The sequence below is a fragment of the Diadema setosum genome, chromosome 18 (genome assembly GCF_964275005.1).
Source record: "Diadema setosum chromosome 18, eeDiaSeto1, whole genome shotgun sequence".
In the NCBI taxonomy this organism is placed as follows: domain Eukaryota; kingdom Metazoa; phylum Echinodermata; class Echinoidea; order Diadematoida; family Diadematidae; genus Diadema; species Diadema setosum.
In genome coordinates this window covers 17,149,812-17,170,696 of record NC_092702.1, presented here as the reverse complement: position 1 = coordinate 17,170,696, position 20,885 = coordinate 17,149,812, and the positions used below count along the sequence as shown (strand labels likewise).

At 40.3% G+C, this 20,885-nt stretch overlaps 1 protein-coding gene across 1 annotated transcript in view; it reads right to left on the bottom strand.

Annotated features, from left to right (window-relative positions):
• LOC140242177 (serine/threonine-protein kinase 32B-like) overlaps positions 1-20,885 on the bottom strand; it is a 167,834-nt gene continuing 146,949 nt past the window's right edge. The window contains exons 8-11 of the mRNA XM_072321943.1: positions 6,528-6,653; positions 5,794-5,919; positions 4,168-4,232; positions 1-2,184 (exon numbers count right to left, since the gene is read on the bottom strand). Coding sequence (XP_072178044.1) covers positions 2,037-2,184; positions 4,168-4,232; positions 5,794-5,919; positions 6,528-6,653 — 465 coding nt within the window. The 3' untranslated portion in view covers positions 1-2,036. The remainder of the gene's footprint in view (positions 2,185-4,167; positions 4,233-5,793; positions 5,920-6,527; positions 6,654-20,885) is intronic.

The window sequence follows — 20,885 nt, the reverse complement described above, 5'->3', positions numbered from 1 at the left end:
CTCCATACAAAATAATAGGGAAAAAAAGAACATCCACTATAAAAGCAAGCTTCAGAACATTCAGCTATATTGTATCTTTAACTCACAATGTCAGCGTTGACCTACGAATATTGCACATTTTGCACCACATCCTTATTACTACCGGGGTCATCATTTTTCACAAATTTCCTTCATCACTTCATATCCCTCCTGCTGTTTAAAAATATAAAGTTTGTCAATTCATGCGCAACACTGCACCTTCAACCCAGAGGCTGAAATGTTAATTTATGATAGGGTGAATGTGCACACGACTAACAACAATTCATGTATGGACATCTGCTCAACACGCTCCCTCTTTGGCCAGAGAAATGTTGAGAAAAGGGTGGGGGGGGGGGGGAGATATACTGTCCTGATTCACATTGGGAAATAAAAAGGAAAAAAAAATCACAATGTAGTGGGAATGTGCAATAATTAGGCATGGACTTTCTAATAGCACCAACAGTAACTTGGTATGCTCCTTGACCTTTGCAACCAAAATGCTTCCAGACGAAAGTTACCCACAAAAGGTGTTACAACCAAATTTGAATTTTGCTTTCTTTCAGTTCTAGTCACTGTTTTCTCACAGTGTCCTGTTCAGAGAAAAGGCAAGGAGGGGGGGGGGGGGGGACCATGTCACCACTGAGAAGTGTTGTGAGATATTACTCTGTCTGTGCACTCTATAATTGGTATTAAATGTACACTTCTTTTTTTTTTTCAATATTGACCTCGGTGATTCGGAATAAAGTTTAGTTCAGTGAACACAAAATATATCACAATATTCAAAGTGACTTTACATCAAAACATAAACTGAGTGTATGAGATAAAGACATATAATGACAAGAGATTGGGACACACATTTGTACATCTACAATAACTTATATTTCAAAAACATCAAAAAGGCAACAGCCCCTCTTTTTCTATATACCAATTGCACTATTTCTCACTTTACAGATCCATATCATAAGACATGCAACCTGGTATGAGTTGCTTATGTCTGGTACCAAACTGAGAATATGTGAGTTGAGTTCCCTTGCACATCCCTTTTGAGTAGCTAAAGTTGACTTTAACCCAAAGTGAAAGCATAGCTTGGCTTTACACATGAAAGATGAGGTCGCTATGGTGATAAGTTTGTTTTTGTTGATTCAGTAAAATGCTCACACCATCTAATCTGCTCGTTGGTACATAATCACACCGGATTGGAGACTTGGAAAATGTGGAGGATGAACAGGCAAGATTTGATATGAAATTGTCGGGTTGATATTTATCCCACTTAATTACACCAAATCTTAAGACAAAAACAAAATTATGCATGCATTATTTGTGTAAATATCAAGTATTCATAGGAAAGCCGTTCATAATCAAAACATGTAAGTGTTCCTATTGAGGATTGTTTGTAAAAATCATCATACACATTCTGAATATGTGTTTTATTACTATTAGGGATGAAGACTTAATATGAAGTCAGTAATCACTGAAATCAAACCACTTTCCTATCATCAAAACTAGTATTATCAAAATGCAAAGCGATCAAAATGAGTGAGTGCTCATGTGAGAATGAAGTCTTTCACAATTGCTTTAATGCAAGCCGCTCATGATTCGACCACAACACTGTCTAAAATTTGACTGCCTGCTACGTGTAGAGACCTACGTGACTGTGTATTTTTGCGCACGGTCAAACCTTGGCATGAGTGCCCATAGTTCAGGTTTGTTTGTTTGTCGTTTTTCTTTTCAGCTGGCCCATCAATTCCTATCATCTGTGAGGATAAATAATATTGACAGTATAATCACTCATTACAAACACAAATTACTTATTTTCATCTCCCCTCCCCTCCCCCCCAAAAAATGACATCACAAAAGAAATCAGACAAACAAACAAACAAACCACAAACACATCCAAATACACCTGTACATTGTACTCTTTTAATAGCATTCATCATTCCCATCAACTATAAGTATACTAGTGCCCTTGAAGGCCTTCACGTAATAGGTATTCCTAAAGTCTGATGGCTCCGTGGTAGCTACGTTGCGAGTTGTTCCGACTCAGTCGGTATTGAGTCGACTTGCTCGCTGACAGCGCCCCCGTTGTTGCCATCATTGGTGGTCCTTGTCCGAGTGGGAGTGTTGAAGAGTTCCTGTGATTTTCTCAGCTCTTGGGGATTTTTCGTCCTGGTGGATTACGAAGAGAAAAAAAAAGAGAAAAAAATAATTTGCTGGTAAATTCTTTGTAAAAATTCTCGCTATTTATTTGTAAACTACTACGGTCCCTTTATATTAATGTCCTAAGTTGATGCATGAATACGTACCAAAAAAAAAATAAATAAAATAAAATTCACAGAGATTTTGATTGCCCTGATAAAGGTGACCAAAAGATCGGTCTGTATTTTGTCGTTGGGATATGTTCCACTGAGACTACGTCTGGCTCATGGAATTGTTCTTTAAGAATACAGTGTATATTTAAAATAATCAAAATTGACAGGATTGACTAATTTCACCTCTTTTGAGTCCTCATGTAAAATCTAAGCATGCAACTTTTGTTGGTTTTGTGATGCACAGTCACATACACTGTATGTTCAACATAAATGGCAGGCAATTTCCCACTACAGTCTTCCTCTATACTCTTCAAATGGCAGTGAAGATATGTGTATAGTATCACGTTCATATGTGTACGTTCAATGCATATTGCTTCTTAATTAAAGGGTCCAACATACGAATGTATTACTAACAGCAAAGCATCAGCCACACGCATGCATGTACAGTAGGTAGAATTCAAAATAGCTATATCATTATCTACATATGTACGCGCTGTGGTTGTGACTGGGTGTACACAGGGGCTAGCAATACACAGTCAGTCCGCAGCACCCGATAATTCGCTCGTATTTATTCAACTCGTATGCAAGCCCGCTCTAGGCTTGCATACGTAATGAGCTGCATAAGGGGATTTTGTCCTTGGGCTTTCGGCAACAAAAATACACCTTACGTTCACAAATTTGGTATCAAATTCAAGGAAAATATGTAAACTATCGTCACACGTTACTCAAATTATTGTAAATGAAAAATATCATAGCCTAATTTGAGCTTGAAAAATGATGAAAAAAGTAATTCGTGCAGTACACTTTCAAGACGTCAAAAAAATACCAAATTCACCTTGCGTCTCAATGAAAATGCTTTATTTGGTAGTCCATCTCCTAATCTTTGTATCCATGTAAATATCTTGACAATTTGTTGCTTAATCCGGTCAGGAACCAGTAAAATATACATCGATGTCAGTGCTGATCAGCTTGAAACCGTGCAATCTCAAGAGTAAGCTCTCTCAATGGACAGCGCTTGCATTCAGCGCTTGCATTATGTCATTACGCTGCTACATAACGGTTTCATGCCACTTGTGGTTTCTTGGCACGCGTGTAGTTCAAGCGCTGAATGCAAGCACTGTCCAATTTTACAGACATTTCAAAGCGGAAAAGCTAGTACAAATCATGCTTGCGTCTCCTTGACTCCAATATATGATGAACATCTAAGCTTCCTCTCTACGAAAAAGCCAAAATCAGAAACAACAGTTTCTTAATCCGGTCAGGAACCAAAAAAGAACTTTAGATGACAAAATCTTCCGTGAAAAGCAGGTAAAATTTACGCAAATTCAACTGATTATATAGTCATGATAAGATCCGATGTTATACGCAAATTTAGTATCAAAATAAAGATCAAAGTCTGGAGAACAATTTACCGTGACTTGTAGCCATGACGAATGTATGTACAAGTCGCTACACTGTGAAAACCATAGCCCTATCAAAGTCTCGCAAAATCTCGCACGACGAGACACCTTTCGAACGCAAAGATCGTCAACGAGAGCGCTGAATAAATCTTGCCGGATCGGCTCATTAGCATACGTGCTGCGGACTGACTGTACATGCTCTACGTTTCATTGATTGCACCGAGTATGTATCGCTGCAGTGTCAACCACCAAAAGATAGCATAAATGTCCTGTTGTAGTCTTCTCATCCAGCAAAGGCAGTTCAGAAACTTCAAATATTCATAACTTATGAACCAATTGTCCTATTTTCCTCAAACTTTCACTGATGTGTTCTACTATCTGAACATTGCTGCATTCTCTCATAACTATATTACGGTGGGCTTGTCCTTTAAATATCTCACCTCTCCCTGTTGTATACTCTGAACTCTGCACTCAAGTTGTCTAGCATTGCTTGCATTTCTTCGTCCTACAGAAGAGAGAGAGGGAGAGAGAGGGATAGGGAACACATAAAACCAAAAGGCATGATTTGGATACACAATTGAATACCTGAATATAAAAATGACCCAAGTCCAAATTTGGCTATTGTCTTTGGAGAACCTTTAGGAAGTCATTCAAAGAGAGATAATCAGTCAAATGAATATTTTACATTTGAATTTGTATGAATAACATTCTACTAACAGAAAGGAAAAAAACAACAACAAACATTCGAACATTATTTAATGATTTCTATTTTTTCTGAATATTCTGTAATGGACTTGGGTCGTTTTCATATTCAGGTACTCAATTGGTACACTGTGCACATTGAACCCGTATCCTGCAAATGATGACATAAATGGTATCCCGGGGTACCAAATATAAAATCAGCCATTTTGTTGAATTATTTATTTTTTTAAACAGGTTGTACCCTGGGTGCCAAAAAGTGGAAATTATTTTGGTGCTGGAGCTAGTGCGCGCTAGCCACTGAACTGCACTGCACTAAAGCACACGCTAGTGGTATCACAGCGTGCCATGCACGCATAGTATGACATGCAGTGGCATGGGAATGACTACGTACACGCACACACAGTGCAAGCACTTTTCTCTGGCTGTCCTCGAGTGGACGTGAGGTGGCGCTACACAACGCGGTAACCCGGGGTACTATGGTACCCCGGGGTAACGCGTGATGCATCAAATACTCATTATCATAACAATGACAAGATGCTTTAGGTTTCTTATCTGAAAAATTCTGCACCTGCCTTGAAATTTTTAAAGCAGGTTTTTGGTTACATATCATGATTTTTAAATTTGAAGAAACATTCCAATGCTTCACTGATATCAAATGATCTAAACTCAAATTCTATAAAAGTGGAAATACCGTATTTCATGGTGTGGAAATTTTCACACATTTTAAGCAACCAGAAGCTGGCATGAAAATAAAAGCACATGACCATACTTCAGTTGTATAGACTAGAGGGAAAAAAGATTGCAGGGCATAAGAAGGTGTGGAAATTGGGCTCTTTTTGTTCCTTTTTTTTTTTTGGGGGGGGGGGTCTGTTCATTATTACATTTTCCTGGGGAAGGGGTACCACTAGTTGGTGACCAGAGTAATAATAATGCTGATAATCATAAAGTTATGTTGTATAGTTTCTATAGGAATATACTCAACTGTGCATAAATGATACAATCAAAATAAGGGAGAGACAAGCTGATCATTGAATGAATAACATTAACATTAATTCAATCTTAACTGGACATCATACAGTGTAATGCGGAAACAGATTTTTAAAAGAAACTGATAGTAACATAAAATCAAATCATACATGTAACTAATAGAAGGTATCTGGAAAGCCTAAAGAAATGTGCTACAACAAGCACAGCTATGGAAAACATTTTTTCATCAGATTTTTTTATGCTGTAGACTGATGATGCATGTCTGATAGAAAGAGAGAGACTATTTCAGAGTTTTGGTGCAGCTTTATTAAATAAACAAAAGCATGGTCTTCTAAAGATTATTTTTGCAATTCAAATGCCAAGTCTCTTCTGCTTACAATCTCTTTGCTATCTTTTGCTCTCGAACTCTGCTTGGCGAGTCGCTTCTTCTTCTTGTGCAGTGGCCGCGCCTCAATTATCATCTCCTCCAGTTCAAAGGTCGGATCACAGTTCAGATGATCTTTCTGGAAAAAGAAAAGCGACGACAACAAGTGGCTTAAGAAGAGCTCACCAAGGCCAAGTCTGATTCCATGGCAGCCACTACAAGAATGAAATCTACTTCATGCAATGAATTCTTGGCTGTAATTGCGCTCTCATTCATTGTTCTCACTCTTTGATATACAAGGTGCACAGTTAATGCATCAATGTGACTAGAAATGAATTGAGAAAACCTACAGCTGATGTAATAACCAAATCCAGAATATTGTAAATAGAAACTTTGAACTGAGTCAAGATGCTAGACAACTTTTATTTCTCTGAAAGGTATCTACTAATAATGATTTGGAAACAATGCATACATTCATAAAATGCTGCAAAAGTCAAGACTTAGGCACAAGAAAAGAATATGCCTTTTAAACCATGAGATCGCCTCAACCTAAATCAAACAAAAATTCTTCAAAATGTCACTTTTAATGTGACTTTGAACTGATTTGAGCATTTCTCCATGGCTTTTAGCTTGAACTAAGTACAGCCTCTCAATGCCATACGAGTTTGACATGATAATGCTGAACTTAAAATTTCATCTTCATTTTCTGTTCTCATCTTTGAGGACCAGCCAGTATGGTCTACCTACAGGTGGCACAAACGATGGCTTGATCTCCATCTCGAGAACGACATCCCAGTCGACGTCGGTCATGAAGGGATGCCTCGATAATGCTTCTAGACTTGATATCCTCTGACATGGGTCGATTGCTAAGAGCTGGAGGTAGATAGAGAGACAAAATGCGAGAAGAGGAATGAAAACAAATTTGGGTTATTATACCAAAATATCTTCCACATTTCAAAATGAGTGACATTAAAAACACTAAGTCTAACGCATATGACATTTATCTTCTCTTTCCATTTGATGCTGTTATTATCAAAGAAAATAGCCATGAATCTTCCTGTGAGCATGTTTTTATTCTTAATAACAGCAGACTTAAGAATAAACTGCATGATATACTGGGTTGTAGCATAACATAGTCTTCCAGTGTATTATCCGCATTTACATTTCAATCACAACTACTGTAATCAATTTTCAATATTTATCTCACAAAATGTTAAGAATGTGCCATGCAGGTATGCTGTAGAGTTCTTCTCGTATATCAGTCAGGTGCTCAACGAGAACAGTCAGGTGCTCAACGAGAACATTCATGTGACTTGCCATCTTATGCCAAACCTTTAAAACTTTGAAAAATATGATTTGATCTACCACCTAATATATATGTTCCAGAATAACACCTTCTACATGTCTACTCGGATGAAATACCAAAAGGATGATTCCCATAAACATAAGACTTTTTACTCATGCACAAATTTCCCTGTCCACCATGAATTAACCACATCCTCTATGTTGAGGGCCTACCCACCACTTACATAATGTATTCACACCAGCAAATCAAAGGACAAGTCCACCTTCATATACATAAGGATTGAGAGAAATGTAGCAATATTAGTAGAACACATCAGTGAAAGTTTGAGGAAAATCGGACAATCCGTTCAAAACTTATGAATTTTTGAAGTATCTGCGCAGTCACTGCTGGACAAGAAGACTACTACAGTGTATGACGTCACACACGTACAACAATATAAGGAAAATAAAAAGAGAATTTCACAAAACTTTTCTTTCTGAATAAAGTGCAAAATTCTTCGACCTGTTACTGACGTATGTTAAGGGTAATATTATTCCCCCTACCTTCTGAAAGAGAGGAGTGTTCTTTTGTTATGTGAGAAAAATGGAAATATGTTGAATTTTCTTCATTCTTTCTTTATAACATTGTACACATGTGACATCACAATCTACAGTAGACTTTTCATCCAGCCGTGACTGAGTAGAAATTTCAAAAATTCATAACTTTTGAATGGATGTCCGATTTTCCTCAAACTCTCACTGATGTGTTCTACTAATATTGCTGCATTCACTCAACCCACATGTCTATGAAGGTGAACTTGTCCTTTAATACTGAACTTTTCAATCAGCCTCTGCAACTCTTTAGCCACATTTACACCTACTCGCAGCGCGATTTTTAAAATTGCTACATTTTGGTTCCACTGTTTATACTTGCGCAAAAGCATGCGAAGTTTGAGCTTCACGAAACATCGCGATTTTTTGGTCGGCAGTGCGTATGTGTAATTTACCTCTCTTCAACACGGTAGACGAGTGAAAGCGCGGGCTATTCGTATTCACTGCAGTGCAGTCTATTTTGCTCACAGCTAGCTAGCTGGTTGGAATGTTGAGCCAGGGCTTTTTATCAGTCCAATGTACACATAAATTTGTGTTTCTCTCGAGTGTAAACTTACGGTAAAACTATATAGCTTGCTATATTAGATCACATACATAGCAGGTGTGTAAAATTTCAGCTTAGTATGGGAAAGTTGATGAAAGTAGCATTCAGGAGGGTCATGAAATTTCGCCGATACAACGAAAGTGAGAAGTAGGCTCATTTTTTTAGGACTGGTATTTTATCAGGCGACAGCAAGAACTCACCATTGTTTTACCGACACTTGTTACGTACTCCTGTATTCCACAAAGTCAATGTATACCGAGAGCAGCATGGGCACTCCCAAAATCAATGCATTTCTGAGAGAACATTATTTTGTTATGTCGTTATGGGGTGATGATAAGTGGTTGGAGAACTTCAGGGGTTTGTTACTCATTTTCATAATACAATATAGTTTCATCAGGGAGGTGAGAGAACACGAGCCGAGGATCTGCCGTTTACCTGTACAACATGTACCCTGTACTCTGGCCAGCGGCCGACATACTCTCTACATGTTCCAAAGAGGGATCGGGAGCGCGCGTAAACTCCCGGTGCAATCCGATACTGAAAGTCATGTGATGAAAAATCACGATGTTTCTCCAGCTTGGGTTTACACTCATTAAACTTCGCCTCAAACATCGCGATGTTTAAACAAGGCAAGTGCCATAATGTGTCTCACCCATTCGCGTACAATTTCTTGTACGCAAATGGGATATAACAGATAAAAAAAAGAGATATAACAGATAAAAAGAGATATAAAAAGGTAAAAATTTATGGCAAAAAAGAAACATGCCATAAAAACTTAACATTGGGCCCTTAAAGTTCGTTGACCCCTGCCTGTGACCTTTGACCTTGTGGTGACCATCCACTCCCCAAGGGACATCTACCATCCAAGTTTGGTCACAAACGGACCTATGGATCAAAAGTTATGACCCATAATAGAAACGCGCCATAAAAACTTAACATTGGGCTCTAAAAGTTTGTTGACCCATGCTTGTGACCATTGACCTTGTGACCATCCACTCCCCTAGGGACATCTACCATCCAAGTTTAGTCGCAAATGGAGTTATGGATCAAAAGTTATGACCCATAATAGAAACGTGCCATAAAAACTTAACATTGGGCTCTAAAAGTTCGTTGACCCCTGTTTGTGACCTTTGACCTTGTGGTGATCATCCACTCCCCAAGGGACATCTACCATCCAAGTTTAGTCACAAATGGAGTTATGGATCAGAAGTTATGACCCATAATAGAAACGCGCCATAAAAACTTAACATTGGGCTCTAAAAGTTTGTTGACCCATGCTTGTGACCATTGACCTTGTGATCATCCACTCCCCTAGGGACATCTACCATCCAAGTTTAGTCACAAACGGAGTTATGGATCAAAATATGTTATGACCCATAATAGAAACGTGCCATAAAAACTTAACATTTGGCTCTAAAAGTTCGTTGACCCCTGTTAGTGACCTTTGACCTTGTGGTGATCATCCACTCCCCAAGGGACATCTACCATCCAAGTTTAGTCACAAATGAAGTTATGGATCAGAAGTTATGACCCATAATAGAAACGCGCCATAAAAACTTAACATTTGGCCCTGAAGTTCATTGACCCCTGCCTGCTTTGACCTTGAGATGACCTTCATATATGGTAAAATGTGAAACTTTGTATGACCCCTCTTCCCTCGAAGTTTGATTGCAATTGAAGCCCAGAGTAAAGAGTTATTGAAGTTTTTGTATCGTTACGGACAGAAGACGGACGGACGGACGGACGGACAGACGCCGCAGGCGATCCCTTAGTCTCCCCGCACCTCCGGTGGGCTCGAAAAAAAATTGCACTCCGGCTGGCGATTTTTCTGGCGATGTTTCGAGGGCGTTTGGGTGTATTTGCTTTAGCAACTTGCACCCAAATGTCGCGATTTTTCCAAGCAAGTGTAAATGGGCCTATTATGACAACAGAGGTTTGATGAATAGTGGAAAGGGTGGTAACAGTAAAAGTGGCAGTGGTTATTGTGGTTTATGGTAGTGGTGTTGGTAAGTGGCATTGGTAGTGGCGGTAGTTGTAGAGGTGATAGGGCTAGTGGTGGGGAGTATCCTGAAGGAGTTGTGGTAGTAGTCTTTGACAAGCTTGATAACAGTACTGGACCATCTTGGTGAATGAGGGGTGTTATGAGCCCGAGGAAAAGATGGTGGCAAATCAACAACACAGTACACATGTCCTCAGTGACACCAAACAAATCACCACCAAACTTGGAGTAACAGAAACTACTGAACTTTATCCTTCCCCTCGAGTGCCATAGTCTGCCCGGAAAGTCTCAAAACTTTCTGCCCCATGTGGGCTGAACATGTTACTCTATAAACTTACATAAATAATATTCATGACAGGAGCAAGCGAATCTTAAAACATGAAGAAACTTCCCCCTAACCTTCCACTGGGATTGAGTGCAAACAATTTGCCATTGGCAGCAAGAGAATTATAGTCAATCTCATAAAAACCTGATGTGGGGATGGGGGATGAGGTGGAGTCAGTGAATGACTTAATTTCTAAGCATCAAAACACACAATGTACATCCACTTTAATAACTGGTATAATGTGAAGATGACCACAAATGCACATAGTGCTGTTAGACCAAGTCAATTTATTTCTTTTACTTCTATGATTATTTTCCTTTTCATTCCAATGCAACAGAAGCCAGAGGTAGCAGCTGACTCAGTCAGCACAGCTACACAGAGTCAAGTGCTCTCTTCAGTCCTTAACCCATTGAGGACAGGCTTATTTTGCTATAAACACACATTTCCCATAGACACCTGCCCGAATATACTTGGGGCTAGTCTTTTCAAGGTAAACGTGTTCTGCACCTAGCTTTTTCAACATTAGGCCCTACTCAGTAATCCCCTTAACCCGTTGAGGATGAATCCCGAGTATACTCGGGCAAGCGTCTAATGGGAAAATGCATGTTGTAGCAGAATCAAATCGTCCTCACCGGGTTAACTTGACCTATTTGTCTTGGTTCTCAAGCCCATCCAGATTGTAGTAATCTGCCCCAGTCCAAAATGAAGGCATTAGTGACAAGACAGGGATTAGAGGGATTAAGTAATCCTTATTCATTCAAGATTACTTTCCAGACACCTATAATGATGCCAATAGGTACAGTAAAGAAAGCACTTCAAGGTGCCTGCCAATAAACCAGAGCGTATATAATTCCACTTTGCGCATGAGCAGAAAAAGGTCATTTGTACCAACAGGCATTCTGGTTTGTACATTCACTGACGCAGATAAGCATCTGTGATGCGATGATTATTCATGTGATCCTTATCTAAATGGCGCTTGTCAGCACATCCACCTGACAGCAAGAATGGTATTTTGCACTATAAAAGATAATAGGCTGTTATTGCATTCAATACAAACAATGAAATGGACCCTGCTAAATTGTCAACTGATGGAGTATTCTGATCACCTGATCTCAATGCAAGTTCATTCTTTGTTTGAACACGAATTCCATAAATTGTTACGTCGGGCAAGCTCATGCATTATGCTGCTTTGAAAACGAGTGAAGTGCCTAACCAACTGAGAAAAAAGAGAGGTCATTTGTACCAATGAGTACATGAGCTACAAAACGTAATTACGAACTGGCTTGTTGGTGAACAAAGCACATTAAGGGTTAACAACATCCAGCCAGGGTAGACAGAAAGAGACAACTATCCACTTACCCTTCCTTTTCAGTCTGTCACTTTTTATTCTCTCCTTCATTTTGTCTGGCTGTGTTGGCATGTCACCTCACCTTGGAGTGGATTTATTCTCCCCTACCCCCCCCCCCCACTTCTAAAAAAAGATCTGCGACATTTTTGGTGTAAAGTGTGATAAGCCTGAGGCAGGTTTTTCACTTTGCAAATTTGATGCAGCACACCATCTGAGGCAACCCATGAGTTACAATAATTGACATTTCTGGAATACCATGTGGAATATGCATGCTCCACCCTCCTTACCCCTCCCCCCCCCCCCCCACCCACTGCCCCTTTCCTTCAGTTCTTCCAGTTGCACATGGAAATAACTGACAAATATGCAAGCGTGGATGTGAACGTACTATCCAATTCTCGCTATCGCCAATGACGTAAAAAGTACCCGGATGTGGCTTTTTCGTCAAGATTTGATGACATAAATGGTATCCCGGGGTACCAAATAAAAATCAGCCATTTTGTTGAATTATTTATTTTTTTAAAAAGGTTGTACCCTGGGTGCCAAAAAGAGGAAATTATTTTGGTGCTGGAGCTAGCGCGCACTAGCCACTGCACTGCACTGCACTAAAGCACATGCTAGTGGTATCGCAGCTTCCATGCACGTATAGTATAACATGCAGTGGCATGGGAATGCTATGTACACGCACACACAGTGCATGCACATTTTTCTCTGGCTGTCCTCGAGTGGACGTGAGGTGGCGCTACACAACGCGGTTATCCGGGGTACTACGGTACCCCGGGGTAACGCGTGATGCATCATTTAGTGCACTTTGTAGCAAGGGCACTTCCGGCGCGGGGCATAATTTGCACAGCGCTATACATAGCGTGCGCGTACATGTACCTTACCTATAGCGCCGCGCCGACCACGGATACTTGTACAGTATATAGGCGGCTGTACCGCCCGAGCCAGCGAGTGGCCAGGCCTGTCATACTCGTACACTGTAGTCCCCGCATGCATTGCCCTAGGCTGGCGGCCGGCCTTGCATTAGCATACACCACTGCACGCATAAGCTAACACATACCAGTACAGCGTACTGCTTGATCATGCGATGTGCACATCACAGATCAGTCATCTCTGCATACGCTGAAAATATGCTGGAAAATATTCATCCACCTGGATATCGTCATGGAATGCCCATCTTTTTTTTTTTTTATTTGTTCTCTGTCGACATGTCGCGAACACAATTGGGAATGAACCGTGATCTCAAACTTATCCCGTCTCCGAAGCAACTTCTTCCAAGTAAGTACGTAGGCACTAGGCCTACTACCACTACTAGTAAGTCGCGCATGCACGTACTGCGCTGTGGAGTCACCCGCAAACTTCACCCACGCGGCCACGTCACATCTCGCATGCCAGTAAGGGTACTATTTCTGCATATCGTCATGGAATGCCCATCTTTTTTTTTTTTATTTGTTCTCTGTCGACATGTCGCGAACACAATTGGGAATGAACCGTGATCTCAAACTTATCCCGTCTCCGAAGCAACTTCTTCCAAGTAAGTACGTAGGCACTAGGCCTACTACCACTACTAGTAAGTCGCGCATGCACGTACTGCGCTGTGGAGTCACCCGCAAACTTCACCCACGCGGCCACGTCACATCTCGCATGCCAGTAAGGATCCTATTTCTGCAGATTTTTTTAATTTATTGTCGTGCGAACAACACATGGCAGCTTCGCAGCAACAACCAGTAGTCATTTAACAGCAATTTCTTAAGAATGGAGAAATTGCAAATCATATTAAAGCTGTAATTCAAGTCGAGAAAACAGGAAGTACACGTAGAATACAGTCAGTTGTGTGTGTAAATAGCATTAGTCATGTATCACCCACGTACGAACGGAAGTGACTTTGCTACCGGACTATTCCATAATGCACCGTAAATAACGCTTAAATCAACATCCGGGTACTTTTTACGTCATTGGCAATGGTACCAATGGTAGGTGAAACATATAAGATATAAAAGTAGGACCTATGTAATTGCATTAACCTAAGAGACAGTAAGAAAACAGTAAATGTATCATTCCTTCTACAAGTCAACAGCTTGATGAGATTACCACATACCTGCACTGAAACAAACTGTATGACTGACATTATTACCTCCGCCAAGGGAGGAGGTTCTGTTTTCGTTACCGTTGGTTTGTTTGTTTGTTAGTTTGTCCATGTGCAAAACAACTCAAAAAGTAGTTAACGGATTTGGATGAAACTTGCAGGAAAGGTTTAGAATGATACAAATAAGAGATGATTAAATTTTGGTAGTGATCCGAGAATTTGGGGGGAATTTATGAAGGATTTTTGATATTTTGGCAGGTAGGGTCAATGAACTTGGGAGTTCAGGCTGCGCGTATTTGAGGTTTGCATGCGCGCACTAAAGTGCGTGCTCTAGTTTCTGCTAGGGCGAGGCGTGCCATGCAGCTGAGGGTTTATGATGTAACAAAGGCTTCTATACTGGGAAATCGGGCGACTTTCAGCACACAATGCAATAATAAGACTAGTACATATGGGTGGAAATCACTGATATCTCTATGGAAGAACAAGATCAGTGGTGGAATGAGCTGCATGCTTGGCAGAGGTCTGCGCTCTCAGGTAGAGTACTTCTCTAGTTATTAGATAGTATCAATTCAAAGTGACTTGGCTCGTCATGGTAGGAAGTTTGCAGCATATCAATCCTAGTCAGAGGGTGAAATGAAAAACACACTATCTACATGTATCTTCATTTTCTGTACCTGGCTATCGTTCTAATCGTACTGCCTAATAAAGCTTGGTGTTTAGGACAGTGTTACTCTTGTGTACCGGTACACCTCGCTCCCTCTACCACCCCGCTCAGTAACATTTAGGGTACGTGTACATGCATGCTCATCTCCTCCCTTTGAACGCATCGCATCCCCTATCTCGCAGGACTGCCAAAATTTCTGAAACCCCCTTTTTGCAGGATTTTCCTGGAGACCCCCCCCCCCCCAAAAAAAAAAAATAAATAAATAAATAAAAAAATCCGGAACACTGCTCAATGAACCCCCGATCTCAGGTGAACTCTCATGCCAGCACCTATCTCAGGACAGACACCCCCCCCCCCCCCTTCATCTAAGGTAAGCTGTCATTACAATACCCTAGGTGACATCTTCAAAATAGGATCTCGGAACTCATAAGAAACACACACACAAAAAATGAAAATCTCATTACAATGGTGTTTGTCAATGGTATGAAGTCCTTGTAACAGCACAATTCAACTGTTACAGCCTTATATTATACAAATGTAGTGGGTCTGATGAAGCAATGATTGGCCAAAGATGCTGTATACATATAGTTTGCATGTCTAAATTTTATGTGTTTCTACCTCATATAGTTTGCATGTCTAAATTTTATGTGTTTCTACCTTTCAAAATAAGATAACATTGGATGAGGAATGAGCTTTCAAAACTAGCAGGGGTTTGATCCACAGATTTGACTAATTTTCATCTAATTTTTAAGACATCATATAACCCCTTTTTTAAGTTTCTCAAGAGTCTAAAGAAAAAGAGGAAAACATTCTTGTGCTGGATTTTATCACACAAAAAGGAGCCTATATCAGAGATTTAGGAAACATGCATTGGGTACCTCCGACTAGTGGGTGGAGGGGGAGGGGGGTCTATACCCAGGTCCCTGCAAAAGCAAAAAAAAACAAACCCCAATTCTCTTGATATTTTACTCCACTCTTCTGCCATATGCTGTACTTGGAGATGGCCAATCACATTCTTACATCAAGTATGCAGTACGCGGACTTTTAACTGGTATGGCCCTCCCCTCCCCCTTTTTTTCTACATTCTGGAATAATAATCTTCCCAGCATATTTAGCAGGCATCATCCTCAGGCATCTGATCTTTTTATTTGGCACATGGGAACCATGCATATTACCAGTACTACCCAGGGAATAGGGTTTTTCCCCCATCAAATGCACTGTCGGCAACGTGGGTTAAATGACATAAAAAAACACCAGCCCGATGATAACGAGGAACAATCAGTACACGCCACAGTCAGTCGAGTTTGCACAAACATTGAAGTAGCTCTTACTGTGAGACGTTTTATAATGGAGCAGTTTATAAAGGGTATTGCTAGATGGAGCAGTTTATAAGGTTACTGCTAAGAGCAGCCGCTTGTAGTGAGCTATTGCCCCTGAAGATTTCTTGCCAGCAAACGGAAATATGTGCTGATCGTTTTATTTCATCATATTTCATTTTAGCAGCGGCTGCAGAGAGGAGAATCAGACATTCATACCACCACCAATTTGTCATTCTCTATATCGCATGACAGCACCGGCCGCAGAAAAGCACCGCGCTTATGGGAAATGCCATAAATCGGCCGACGAAAAATGACGACTGCCTCGCATGGCACTCAACAGCCATGAATCTCCGAAAGGCTGGAGTCAAACGTCATAAATTTCCAGCAGCATTTATTGGCTGACTTTCACCATAGGATGTCTTCTGCTCTTCATGCCCAGCCTAAAAAAAAACATGGGATTGTGTTTGTGTGGCTGTGTGTATGTGTGTCTGTGTGTGAATATGTGTGTGTGAACCATACTATCACCCACAAACCAGTATGCTTCTGAGATATCCTTGTATCAAATGGGAAGGCATAAGGAATAACTTTTTTTTTTTATTAAGGTTTCAAAAAAATTACAGTTCAAAAGATTGCACCAGGTGAAATTCATTATTCTGCACCAGAAAACAAAGAAACGTTATTGAGTATGATTAGTTACCCCTGCTACAAAACTTGTGCTTGAAAAGTCGTTCTAGTAAAATCCCAATTAATAATTGCCATGACAACATCTAGCCCAATATGAAAAAAAAAAAAAAATCCACTAATGTGGTAGCCATAGTATTGTCAAACACCCCCAAAATATGCTTTGTGCATCCTCAGGTCACTACATGTGCCAAGTTCCATTAAAAAAAAAAAGATAACATCAACAATAACAGAGATATTAAACTACAGAAGCACTGAAAAACATTCTGCATGCACAAGCAAATCCCCCAATTTTGATAATGGAACATTTCAAATCCAACTGAAAGCAGCATGGCAGTGTACAGTTAATCTGGGTAGCACTGGTCTGCTCACTACAATCACAACCCCCCCCCCCCCCCTGTTTTTGCCACTCCAAAACTATGCAAAAATGTAAAAATTAATGATCTGAGGCAGCAATGCAAGGGCCCATCCTCATTCAGATTTACCAGGAGATTAAAATCACTAGATTTTGTTCCTCTGTCCATGCTCGATCAAAATACCACGATTCCACAAAGTCTCGCAGTATTTCGGGGGCATGCCATGCCCTTGTAAATCCCCGGCTTGCAGTGTGTACCGATAGCATGCAAGAAGCCACAAGCAATAGAGGTGAAAGGTGGTTTGTTGTGCCTATTATATGTACAACAGAAAATGTCAGGTGTCAGTTCTAAAAAAAACTCACAAATATTTTGGATAATAAGACTCACACTCACAACGACTTGTGGGTATGCACTCGTGAGTTTGCATTCACATTGCAAAAACTGCTAGCTAAAGTGCGAGTCAGGAAAACGATGTTATAGTGCAAGTGTGAACGGTCCCACTCTGACATATCTGCTAAAGCCTACAGAGACGTGCAGCATCAACAACAGTCTAATCTTTGGAAAGGTTTATAAGCTCATGTCCACCCATGCAGGAGACTACTCGGCCATAATTCTGAGCTGGTAAAGTCACAAAAATATCAACTCTGAATACCCTCTCTGAGCTCAAGATCATATGATAAGATGTGATCCATTCTAATGCAATGGAGCTCCGGGCAAAAACAAAAACAGAAGGAACATACTAGTTTAAGATGCAACAAACCGTTATATCCCTTATAAAATATGTAATGTCCTGGCAACTGCAGTTGGTATTAGGACTTTTTTTAAAGAGTATTATGCAGCTACATGAATACAAGATAAAACACAGTTGGATTTCTGGGGGTGGGGATTCTAAAAAGAACATAATGTATTGGAAAATTCTCTTCAAACATATTATTCTAGCAGCAGCTTGCATGAAAATTCACAAGAACTTCAAAATATTGTTGGGGTTTGATATTATCAGTGACATACTTCTAATCATATTCATGTACATGTTTCAGCTGTTTCTATTTACCCCCATATTCTTCATTCTCCTATCCCCCCCCCCCCCCCCATATTGTACAATGGGTATGAGCTAGGCCTATATGTATGTCAGGTGATATGCATAGTGGATTGCTATGATAAAAGTCCACATTTCACATCTGGTTTGTAACACAACACAGGCCTGCACGACCCCAACCAACTTCAAGTCTGGCCACATCTTCAGCTTGAATGCGCATTTTTGCATAATTTGCTCACTATCACTGTTTTTGGGCAATGCAACTGATCGCAGGCACCCACAATGCTTGCTGTTGCCGTAGGCAGTGGCAGCTAGTTTCCCACGCCTGAAACTCTTCGCCACATATTACCCTAAAGCCATATGACAAAAATACTTTGCGGAAAGTGCTTTCAAAAGATTTGGTTACTGTTTTCCTTTTTCTTTTTGGTGGATCCTCACTCGACATATCGGCAGTGCGATTTTGTTCAAATACTCAATGAGAATGTGTATCAAATTCATCATTTATCATAGCGTATATACCTGTTAGTCAACATTCAAAATCAGTTGATGGTCAGTGCTCATGACAAATAGTTTCTAGATTTAGAGGGGTTAATCTTCCCACCAGCAAGTGCAGCAGGGCCCAACCAAGTAACAAGGACATCCACTGAATATCGTGAAAACGTCAGCTGGCATGACACCTTCATGGAAGGAGCAGGGATGATGCATTATTAAAAATAGCATGTAATCTCACTCATAAATGATTCTCGATGACTATGAATGAACAACATTATTGCATTGTTTATCCACTTATTCAAGCTTTATAGATACCGTATTCTTGGCGATAAGGCCGCACATCCACATAGGCCTCGTCCCAACTTTGGCGACAAAAGTAAATGCGGAAGGATTTTAATATTCTTTTTCAAAATTTTCACCCATTTTTCTGAATTATGACAACAAACTTTGAATGTATTTCTGCCTAGTTTTGCATGTTTCCTTTTTTGTGTGTATGTGTGTGTTTGTTATTCTAAGTTTTGACGGTATGGACACTGACTGACGCAAACTCTGTGTCCTGTAATGTGAAGGAAAGCCGAATGTGTGTGCGCTATGTTCATGCATCAAACTACAGAATAAAACTCATTGCCATTTGCTTGTGGAACATAGCGTTGTTTATAAGATTGACTGATTCATTGTATGATATCAAGTTACTTGTTAGTGCATTGCATAGTCTCTTACATAATTACTTGCGTTGGTTCAGCAGCTTATTCGGTAGGTTGAATAGGCAATGATTTGATTGTGCCCACACATAGGCCACACCCTGAGTTTATTGCTTCTTTTCTGTGAAAATTAGTGCGGCCTTATCGCCGGAGAATACGGTACTTGCAATGGCTCTGGTATTAAAAGGACACAACATTCTGGGATTGTCATGAGTACTGGGACAGTCATGGTTTATACAACACATACTCATACATCATGCACCTCTTCTCAAGCCATATTTTCAGCAGTGCCCTGCACTTTTCAAATGAGCAGACAATCTAATATCCTGGCCTGTCTGCCCCCCCACGGAAGAAAGCAGTAACTGCATAACTGCTGAGCTGAGATAAATGCGATTTTGTGTTTTTTGCAGATTCTTTAAAAACACAGAAACATTCAAAAATAATTTTGTGGTATGATTATGCACCATACCTAGTTGTCTAACAATACCTAGGAAAAAAATATGTTTCCATCATTTTTTAAATGTTATTTAGGAAAATGCAGTTACTGCGGTGGCTCACCCTTGTTTCTGGGTAGTTTCCCCACGGAAAAAAGCAGTAACTGCAGACGGCCAGGAGTCTGCTGTTTTCCCCATGGAAAAAAGCAGTAACTGCACATGTCACATGACCATAGGAGGAGAATTGTTACCACCACCAGGTTATAAAGTTCTTCTACTTTCTGGTTAGTCTAGATCTATAAGATCTAGGACCTAACGCTAGACCTAGACTAGGTCTTGTCGATTGAATGGCATTCTGTGTAAAAATAAGGTACATGTAGGCCTACCCTAATTGAACTTTGAAGTGCCCGGCCTTGCCCCTGACACATGACCCTGGACTAGACAATAAAATATCAAGTCTCTTCGTCTTAGATCCTAGTCGAACTCTGACATTACACTTAAGCTAGACTACAGATCTATGCCCAATGTTAGTGCTAGACCTAGATCTATTACGTTAGATTAGGCCTAGGACAATCTCCTACTGACATTTTGTCTAACACTAAACAGTTAACAATAGATCTACTCTGTAACGTTAGATCTGGTACGCGGTAGACCTATAGGGCCTACATCTAACGTTAGTGTATTAATACTAGTGCTCATCTCCCTTCAATATATTTTCAGCTCACCTAGATTTTCTTGTTCTGGCCAAAGCCATGGCTACCATGACTTTTCCTCTGCAATTCATGATAGATTTACAGGCATGCCTGGACCGCAGAAACTGTGTGACAGCATGGTTAGCACTGGCAAGATCACTCAGACTGTACCAGACCTGCAATACTGTGCAAGTGATGACTCGACTGTGATGTGATGCAGTGTTTAGCTAGTTACTGTGCAGTATGCTGCAGAATTTACGCGCATGAAGCTAGCTGCACGCGTATTCTACACTCTGAGCGCGCTGAGTCTGCCAGGTTTGCTAGTCTCCAGAAAGAAGCTTTTTCTACAACTTGTCATATGATTCCCTGCGGGCAGAGTCAAGTTACTGGTGAAACACTCTTTTTTATATCTACTCCCCTAAATTATGGAAGAAACTGCTGTTTACATTGTTAAAAAAAAATTAGTAGAAAAAATAAATGGTATTAGGGGGAAAAAATCTACAGGAAGGACTATACAGAGTCTGAATGATTA